The sequence below is a fragment of the Electrona antarctica genome (genome assembly GCF_951216825.1).
Source record: "Electrona antarctica genome assembly, chromosome: 10".
Classification (NCBI taxonomy): Eukaryota; Metazoa; Chordata; class Actinopteri; order Myctophiformes; family Myctophidae; genus Electrona; species Electrona antarctica.
Window position 1 is genome coordinate 55,597,440 of NC_136791.1, and position 10,510 is coordinate 55,607,949.

Sequence of the window (10,510 nt, forward strand, 5' to 3'; positions counted from 1 at the left end):
GGCTGTCGGCTCAGGTCTGGAAACGCTGTGTAGCTGTTTCCAGACCTGGGCAGACAGGTGCGGCCGTTTTACTGCGTTTTCCCGCATTTTCCCGATTCCTGGAGGAAATGCTTGCCCCCGCGTGGGTGGAGCTTCTTTTCCATCCACCAGCTGTCTAAAAACCCGGAAAAGACGCCGGCAGACAGCGGAAAACGGACGCAACTGTCTGCCCTGGTCTGGAAACACTGTAACCCTTACTCTCCCCCCTCTCCAGTGAACAATGGCACAGTCCAGCCCCCCTGCAGCTCTAGTAGTGATTGGTGAGAGGAGCCTGGATCAGAGCTGGAAGGTGATTGGTGCAGGAGGATTTGGTCAAGTCTTCAAGACCAGACATCTTCAGTGGAGATGGGATGTGGCCATTAAACTCTTAGGTCTGGATAACGGGTAAGTGGAGAAAGTTACTGAGCACTGATGACGTTTCAGAGGATACATATTTATATTGAATTATTATTACAAATGGACCCTTACCCACCTGTACTCTCTGGCCCCTTTTCCACCGGTTTGAACCGTGTAAAGTTCAGAAGTAGTCCATGAGCCAGACCTCCAAAATTGGAACGTTCATTATTAATTGACTGAGTGTATACCTATATTAAATTGTTTATAGGATCAATGTAAATACATTTATATATGATAACCTTCATATTTATCACACATTTTGTTATTTTCACCTACAGTAGGCCTATATGTGGTAGGTGAATAGGTAAAAATGTAAAAATATAATTAAACAATCAATCAATCAACTGCATAATTTGTATAGCACATTTCATACAGCAAGTGCAACCGAATTTGCTTCACAGATTACAATAATAGTAATAGTTATCACCATGAAACTTCCCCAGTTGGTTATTTACACAAAGGCAATGATTTATTGCAGGGGTTTTCAACAGGTGGTCTGTGGACCACTGGTGGTCCGTGAAGGTACTGCATGTTTTCCCTGACCATGCATTGAGTAATGTAGGACTTGTTGATTATTTAACTTTTCCTTCCACTAGTTGAGAAACCGGACTGACAGAGGGTCATGTTGTCATGTTCAGATCATTCTCAGATAAAGTGACATATATGTCATGTTATGTTCAGATAAAGTGACATATATCTCATGTTGTCATGTTCAGATAAACTCACATATATCTCATGTTGTCATGTTCAGATCATTCTCAGATAATGTGACATATATGTCATGTTATGTTCAGATAAAGTGACATTATATATCTCATGTTGTCATGTTCAGATCATTCTCAGATGAGGATTTGCTTGGTGAGGCTGAGATGATGCGACGGGCAGAGAGCCCCTATGTCATCAGGGTCCTGGGGGTCTTCAGGGGCTGTAGACCCACTAATAACCTCATAAGTGTGGGTCTAGTCATGGAGCTGATGGAGAGAGGAGCCCTCGACTCCTTGCAGGTCAGCTTTTTTGAGTGGTGCTAGCCCCTCCAATACGTGGCGTTTGAAGATTAGGTGATATCAGGGACGTGCAGAGAGTGTTAGAGAGGCAGGGGCTGAAATCCCGTAAGAGGGCACTTTTGAACACAAATAGCGAAAATAGCAGATCTTGTAGATCAGCTATTTTCGGGGCGCAACCCGGCACTCTAGTGGAGATATGGTGTACGACATTTAATTTCTAAACACATTTGTTCAACGCAAAATGCTGTGTTCAAGTTCAGGAGACTTGAAACAATTCTCCTGAATGCTGCCTTCCGGCATGGCATGGAAATGAGTGGCATTTGCATTTCTTTCACCATAGAAAATTCTGCATTTGAGGTCTGGAAAGGGCAGTTGTTTTACAGACGGATAAAAGGGCAGGGGCTGAAGCCCCCTTTGATGGCTAAGTCTGCACCAAAGTGTAGATTAGGAGAGTAGCGACACGCTTTGATCTTGCCGGAAACTTGGTGCCTATGGGCTATAGTTGCAAACATTGCTCCTATGGCTGGAACTATACATTGAGATAGAATGAGCACTTTCACATTCCATTGTTACAATGGGAGTCAACGCTATAGTGTCGCCACTCTCTTACTATATTACTCTGGTCTGCACGTCCCTGCGTGATATGGTGGCCATGCAAGTCTATGGGATTTTTAACCCTAGAACACTAAACATATTTTTTGTTACACCATCACTAAACACGGGTACATTTTACCCAATATAAAATATTCCATACAAAATATTTCTCATCAAAATATATTGCCAGTACAGCAATACATGGCAACTTAAGATACTCTTCTTTAATATTTCATCATGACTTTTCGCAAAAAAACCTAACCAAAAAAAAAAGAAAATAGATTTCAGAAATTAAGTTGGGAACTCCTTTGGTCCACCCATTCCTAAAACATGTGAGAATGGTCCAGTGAAGAACAAAATAAAAAGGTCCATTGTGGGTGTATTGGATTTTTCTCTTTCACACTATCACTAAACACGGGTGAAATTCACCAGAACACCTGCTTGTAGGAAAAACCAAGGATGTGGGCAGGGAAACAAACCTACTGCACTAAGACGGTTAAAATAGCCTTTATGTGTATGTGTGATTGTGAATGAAATGTTTGACCCGCTCCCCCCCACCAGAAAAAACTAAAGGACCTGCCACCCTGGTCCCTGGTGTTTCGGCTGGTTCACCAAGTGGCTCTGGGCATGAACTACCTTCACTGTCTGACTCCTCCCATGATCCACCGTGACTTGAAGCCTGCCAATGTGCTGCTGGACTCAGGTCTGAATGTCAAGGTGAGTCTATACACCTGTTGGACTGAACGTCAAGGTGAGTCTACACCTGTTGGTGTGAACGTCAAGGTGAGTCTACACCTGTTGGTCTGAATGTCAAGGGGAGTCTACACCTGTTGGTGTGAACGTCAAGGTGAGTCTACTCTACACCTGTTGGTCTGAATGTCAAGGTGAGTCTACACCTGTTGGTGTGAACGTCAAGGTGAGTCTACTCTACACCTGTTGGTGTGAACGTCAAGGTGAGTCTACACCTGTTGGTGTGAACGTCAAGGTGAGTCTACTCTACACCTGTTGGTCTGAATGTCAAGGTGAGTCTACACCTGTTGGTGTGAACGTCAAGGGGAGTCTACTCTACACCTGGTTGTCTGAATGTCAAGGTGGGTCTACACCTATTGGTCTGAATGTCAAGGTGAGTCTACACCTATTTGTGTGAACGTCAAGGTGAGGGTGAGTCTACACCTGTTGGACGGAATGTCAAGGTGAGTCTACACCTGTTGGACTGAATGTCAAACTGAGTCTACACCTGTTCAGGTCTAAACTAGAAATGCAATACTTGTGCGCGAGCAGAGCACGCAACTTACCTCTGACTCTTGTCAACTCACCGTCCCCCGTCCCTGAGCAATGATCTGTATTACATCCTTGCCATAAGCAGACTCCAATCAAGTTATTGAAACATCTGAGTTATATGTCTATAGATATCCCATTCAAGATATCCACTACTACGGGTTCTAAATATTTTAAGTTTCCTATATGTACGTTTGAAACTCAAATTGGTTACGTCATCCACATATGTCGGTGTTGTCCCTCGGCCAATCAGGAACCACTGTTTTTACATAAACATACATAGTCATCAGCCAATCCCTGACTGGCTGAGCGACGCCACCAACATACAGAGCCAATCCAATTGGCCGAGGGGGCCACCGACATATGCAGCAAGCTGCCAACTTGCGCTCTGATTGGCCCAGCGACGCCACCAAAAATACATAATCCTTGATTGGATTGGCCGAGCGACGCCACCAAAAATACATAATCCCTGATTGGCCGAAGAGGGGGACGACAACGACACAGCACTTGCATTCTGCTCGCGCAAGTAATAATAATAAAAGAGAGAAAAAGCATAAAAAAACCCATTAAAATAATAGCAAAAAGTTCAAGCATGTCGTTCCTTATTGTAGGGGGGTTGTCCCGATCGGATTGGGTGATCGAAATCGGCTCCGATCACATGATTTTCAAAAGATCGGAATCGGGGAGAAAAGATCAGATTTTTTATTGTCTAATGTAAATCTCAAAGAAAGATGTATTATCAATGAGATTTTGTAAAAAACGGTTGTGTTTATGCTAGTTGTTTTCCTTCTGGTCCCAGTCAGAGATCATCAAACAAAGACTAGTCACACTCAGAGGCGTGATAGCATATGTGTCTGTAGTACTCTCTCTGAATGAGAGAGATACTCTTTAAGAGTTTTAACTTGACTTCAGTCCTATAAGCTGTAGAACTGTAATTCTACTCTCTAATTAACCAATACATCATTATTTTGCTATGATTCCATGCTTTCATAGAAAGAAAAAAAAACACAATTTTTGCCTTTCAATAAGGCAACACAACAGACTAGACTAGAGTGACATACATTAGGATATCTGCTATTGTGATATGGCATAAGTGTTATATACAAATCACACCCATGTGAACTGAGTGGTGCAACTACACATTTATTGTTATAGTTACTGACGTCACAAACTAACCATAGCAACCATGCTCACCCGTACAGGCACAAACACACACGGGTATTAACAAAGCCAGTTGTTGGAGTGGTTTGCACCACTCAAAAATAAAGATTGGATCGGGAAAGATCGGTATGTCTCAAAATCAGATGATCGGAATCGGATCGGGAGAAAAAAAATATGATCCCTAGTAATTGGTGCATTTACTGTATATAGTGCCTTTATCCAAGGTGCTTTACATAGAGCTTTCCTGTTTATGCAGTAGTATTGAACATCATTCTCTCTCTCTCTCTCTCTCTCTCTCTCGTCCAGATCACTGACTTTGGCCTCGCCAAGTTTGTCACCAACGTGACGGCGACTCGTATCAAGGGGGCGGGGACACGGTTCTTCATGCCTCCAGAGGCCTTCTCCACGTCCTACACATCTGCATGCTCCTTTGATGTCTACAGGTATCCATCATTCCCTGTGTGGCTGGAATTCAACCTCACAGTGCTCGCAATTCACTTTGAAAAGCTGCATTAAGACTCTTCAGCTCAGACTGACCATTAACCATTGCAAAGCTATTTCATATAGTATGGCGGTGTGGCTCTGCTCATGTGATATCACAGATTATCTGTGCACCGAGCCACAGCTCTGATATCATATCACATGTGATATCACAGATTATCAGGAGCATGTCTTGAGTGTACAGGGTTTGATGAGGTCAGATCAACATATGGAATGTCAGAACATCTATGGAGATCTAAGGGTGGTAGCGGGGACATTCTCTTGAATGTACAGGTAGGGCCGGGCCTTAATTACCGGTCCTGTGGAGAACTCTAGTTTTCGCCGGCTGCCGGGCGTGGCTGCACTAATAACTTTGGGGCAGGCCCGTCTAGAGTTTGAATGCACAGGTAGGTTATAAGTCAACAGGGAGACATCGAAGAGGAAGGATGGATGGGGAAGGATCAACATATGGAATTTCAGAACAGGTTCTGACATATATCCATATATGGAGATCTAAGGGTTTGAGGTTTGAGGTCATTATGTAGAGTTGCTGGCCAATGTTGATGACATCAGGGATCTCCATATATGGGCTTAACTGCGACAGCAGGTCACATTTACTATGACATCAGGGATCACCATCCCGGATGATATCACGTGAGGGCTTTTCCATGTATGGGGATTTTGAGTGATACACTGACAAAAATGTATGATTTCAGAGTAAATGCAACCTGTGGTCGCAATAAAGCCATGACATCAACATCCTAACTTTCAATGCATTCCATATGCCACATACATATCACATGATCATAATACAATCCATAAAACACATTATAATCACAGATACCCATAACAGAACTATAGATAGGCTACCACATAATCACAGTATAATCCATAAATCACAGTTATAATCACAGAATCACCCATTACAGAAATAATGCCTAACTAGTGCCACAGGGAGGAGGTCAGGGAGGTGGAGGGAATTTGAACGCTTATCTTAACAACTGAATCAGCTTGGCATGTAGAGTGAATTCAGACAGACTGCTTAAAAGGACCACCTGATTGAATATGGGCGTGAGTGAGTTAGCTGGCAGCCAATGAGAGTGAAGGTCTCAATAAACTATCATTGCGCGGGGTGCTATCTTTACACGAGAAAGGTGTTCATAGAAAACGGGAAAAATAAAGTATTGTTTGCAGGGGTCTGTTGACAGCGTTTTGGGGAATTGAAAATGCGTAAACTCCTTCCAGAGTGGAAATATTTGAAAATGTCGTCTCCTCCCGTCTCCATGCAAACGGGGCAAAACAGTGAATCCGCAACACTTGTGACGTGACGTCAAAAGTGTTGCAGATTCACTGTTTATTCAGCATCATATGATATGATGCTGAATAATAACCCACCTTTTGAATGATAGTATTTAACAAAATGAGTGAACGAGTTGCACCAGGTAAAGAGATGTCTGTCTGTCTGTCTGTCTGTCTGTCTGTCTGTCTGTCTGTCTGTCTGTCTGTCTGTCTGTCTGTCTGTCTGTCTGTCTGTCTGTCTGTCTGTCTGTCAAAAAAACAAAAAACTGAAGAGGCTACTGGAGATTGGAGAGCCTGATTGAGAAACATGATCTGATGCAGGACAATGTCACTATGACAGAAAGAGACAAGATGGGTCTGTTGCCACAATCATTCACCCCATAATCTCAGTGGAAATAGGTTGTGAAATTAAAAGTCAGATTCTAAAACTGGAATTTGGGAAAAAGCCCTATTTTTACATTTTCTTAGTTAAACCCATTCCATGATTTCCCCATGCCCGCACGCACGCACGCACGCACGCACGCACGCACACACACACACACACACACACACACACACACACACACACACAGGACTTTGTGCCTATAATGTGCGCACTATGGCACCGTTCCTCATCTCGCGCAAGAGACACCACACACCAGTAGACATAGTCACTTGTTGTGGAGGCTATTGTCTTCCATGAAAAGTATTTCGATGCAATGTTACTACTCTGCATGGCTCATTTCCATGCGTCACAGTCAGGGACCCTGCTGACGATTTGGTGGTTCACTGGTTACCCTACTACTGCATATAACAGCGCTGCACTAACATAATGCAGCGCTGCATTATGGCTTGGCTTTTTTTGGCACATTTGATGCCCCCCTCTGCGTGCGTAGTGTGCGTGCGTGAGAAATGGGAGGTGTGGTGTGGTGCGTGGTAAAAGGTCAAATTGCCCGTAGCCATTTGTCCGTCTATGATTTTACGGCCCTGAAGGTGAAAGATTGTCTTTGTCTTTGGGAAAGGCCTGGGGTCACTGCATAGCCTTGTGAAACTCCAACATAATCTTTGACTGTATAATTATCTGTGTGTCACTGCATAGCCTTGTGAATATCCAACATAAACTTTGACTGTAATTCTCTGTGTGTCACTGCATAGCCTTGTGAATATCCAACGTAAGCTTTGACTGCTGCTTAGCTGTACAGTTCAATAGTCATGATGCATGTAGCTTCTTATGTGCAAATGTACACTGACGACAACAGACAACATTATGCTTGGTTTTAACCAGTTAATTTAGTTAGTGTTTTTATTTGGCAAACTATCAAACTGATCACGCTGAGAATGAGTAGCTTGTAATCTGTTCCATGTGTGATGATATGCAAAGTAATGACTGATGAATGTCTCTTTTTATTGTAGTTATGCCATGCTGCTGTGGAGCCTTTTAAGTGAGTTATCTCTCTCTTCCTCTTTGTTTTTGTTTTTTGGTAACGCTTTAAAGGTCAGGTCTATATACGCACTGCACAATTGATGTCCGTCAATTATCCTGCTGCTTTATTAAACGGCTACTAGCCTAAAATAAATATATTGACCCAAAAATAAAAGTATTTCCGTACTTATGGTAGTGAATGTATTCCATTAATTGATGCAATGTTTTCTAAAACATTGTTGAGAACAACGTTTAGCTGTAAATTACATTGTGTGTTTGTTTGCATGGCTGTCATGTTGGATAGTTTTATAACAAGCGCTATAATGCCTTATAAGTGCATTGTAATGCATCATATCTAACACCTAGACCCGACCTTTAAGTAAAGTGTTACCCACTCATTGTTGGTTCAGCCTCACAGAGTCCACTGTTTATTCAACAATAAGAATAAAATCACTTGTATTATTCCTATGGTTTCTCTTGTCTTCTAATCATGTAAATTCCTCAGACACTGGAAACGACAGCAATCCAGAGTTTGATGTCCAGCGGGGAGGAAGACCACCGCTAGACGTTGCTAAAAGAATGAAGGCTCCAGGACTGGAGGAGCTGATCAAACTCATGGAGAGCTGCTGGCACCAAAACCCTCGCCGAAGACCCACTTTTTCAGGTGAGAATATGAGACTGGCACCAAAACCCTCGCCGAAGACCCACTTTTTCAGGTGAGAATATGAGACTGGAACCAAAACCCTCGCCGAAGAGCCACTTTTACAGGTGAGAATATGAGACTGGCACCAAAACCCTCGCTGAAGACTCACTTTTTCAGGTGAGAATATGAGACTGGCACCAAAACCCTCACCGAAGATCCACTTTTACAGGTGAGAATATGAGACTGGCACCAAAACCCTCGCCGAAGACCAACTTTTTCAGGTGAGAATATGAGACTGGCACCAAAACCCTCGCCGAAGAGCCACTTTTACAGGTGAGAATATGAGACTGGCACCAAAACCCTCGCCGAAGACCCACTTTTACAGGTGAGAATATGAGACTGGCACCAAAACCCTCGCCAAAGATCCACTTTTACAGGTGAGAATATGAGACTGGCACCAAAACCCTCGCCGAAGATCCACTTTTACAGGTGAGAATATGAGACTGGCACCAAAACCCTCGCCGAAGACTCACTTTTTCAGGTGAGAATATGAGACTGTCCTGCACCATCGCTCGGACAGCGGTTTCCAAGCTGTTGAGCCTGTGACCCAAAAGAGAAAATGTCCCGGGACAGGACACAAACTAGTGAAAATAGCAGATCTACAAGCTTTTGGAACATAGTTGGCGATCTAAGATATGTATGTGGTGCAGTGTGGTTTGGAAACACTACCCAAGCTGAGAGGAAATCGCTGCAACGAGTTGTCAAAAGTGCAGAGAGAATTATTGGATTAAATCTCCCTGCCATGGACACAATCTACACACAGCGCTGTAGGAGGAGAGCACATCCTGCACATTCTGCTCACCCTCTGTTCATGTTTATTTTCTGTTTCTACAGATTTTGTCCGAATCTCACAGAAATCGGTACACATGATCTCTGGACCTATCGGACCGTGTTTAATTTTTTTTCAGATTTTTTGATTTTTTTTTTGTCCGTATCGTTCGGCCTTAATCGTCGTCCGAAGTTAGTGGGAGGGGCCTATTTTACAAAAAATGCCTAAAGTCACGAACGGAATGTCCAATCCATCCCAAATTTGAATCAGATGTCGCGGGTGGTTTAATCAACCAAAAGCCAAAAGCGATTCCATTTTCATCCATAGGGGGCGCCGCAAATGCGAAAAATGTCACCGTTTCTTGCATAAAAATGTTTTTTGGGGGGATAAATCCCATCCGAATTACTTACGCATGATCGCAGGGGTGACGCGACATTGTAATTGGCTGGCAATATCAGTGGGAGGGGCATATGTAAGCCACTGCGGCAACCACACTTTGCAATTTTTTTAAATTGCGACCTTTCTAGTGTTTGATTGTTCTCACAATGCACCATTTAGCAAACACATTTTTAGTGCTATTCATTTTAATTTTAATGGGGATTATTTCCTGCATCCTCTTTGGACAAACAGCATATCATCGCTGTTGGGCAGGAACCAGCTAACTCCATTTTATTTCCTTAAAAAAAAAAAAAAAAAGATTATGAATCAGTGCTATTGAACACCCTTCTCACGTCTGTGTGTGGGTTTTACAAATATTGAACCAATGAAAAGTACCGGTATTAAAAAAAAGCGCTTTTGACTAAACCTCATAACTCCTTTGTATCCACCTAACTCCAACTTGTGTGGAGTTAGGTGGTTTGTCCCCCATTGATTAGAAATGACAAAGTCAACCCCACTTGAGCTGTGTTTGGGTAAAGTGACGATAATATAAGGACACATTCAAGTATCTGCCAATGTATAGAGTCACCATACCAACTTTGATGAGGCAGTATTGTTTTTTTCCTTTTTTCCTGAAAAGGTTATATTTTGGACAGTTTCTGCCCGACAGCAGAGATATGGTCTAAAATAACAAATGACATGTACTGTAGGTTAACGAGCCCTTCATCAGACTCTGCTATGTAGTTGACATGTTCCACCAGCAGAGGGCAGTATAAGAGCTTGCTGCAGCCTACGGAGGTTTGTTTGTTTGAGCCTGGCTTCAGTGAGCTGCTGAACAACAAACAAACTTTGAATGGGGTTCTGTACACCATGCGAGTACAACATGCAAAGACAACCTGCTCAATGACGGAGGCTTCTTTGCTATGTATAAGAGATATAATAAAAGGTTGATGCTGTTCAGAATGAAACGGAATGAAACGGCTCCCTTTCTAAACTTCTAAACTTTC

The 10,510-nt window shown here is 42.9% G+C and overlaps 1 protein-coding gene across 1 annotated transcript; it reads left to right on the forward strand.

The window, feature by feature from the left end:
• Nucleotides 1-259: 259 nt before the first annotated feature.
• LOC306930882 (receptor-interacting serine/threonine-protein kinase 4-like) lies at nt 260-8,902 on the forward strand (the record flags this gene model as incomplete). The annotated part of the gene is made up of 7 exons (XM_079511978.1): nt 260-423; nt 1,268-1,439; nt 2,595-2,750; nt 4,779-4,915; nt 7,644-7,672; nt 8,159-8,317; nt 8,838-8,902. The coding sequence occupies 7 exons, from the start codon at nt 260-262 to the stop codon at nt 8,900-8,902; spliced, it is 882 nt and encodes a 293-aa protein (XP_079368104.1).
• Nucleotides 8,903-10,510: the final 1,608 nt, after the last annotated feature.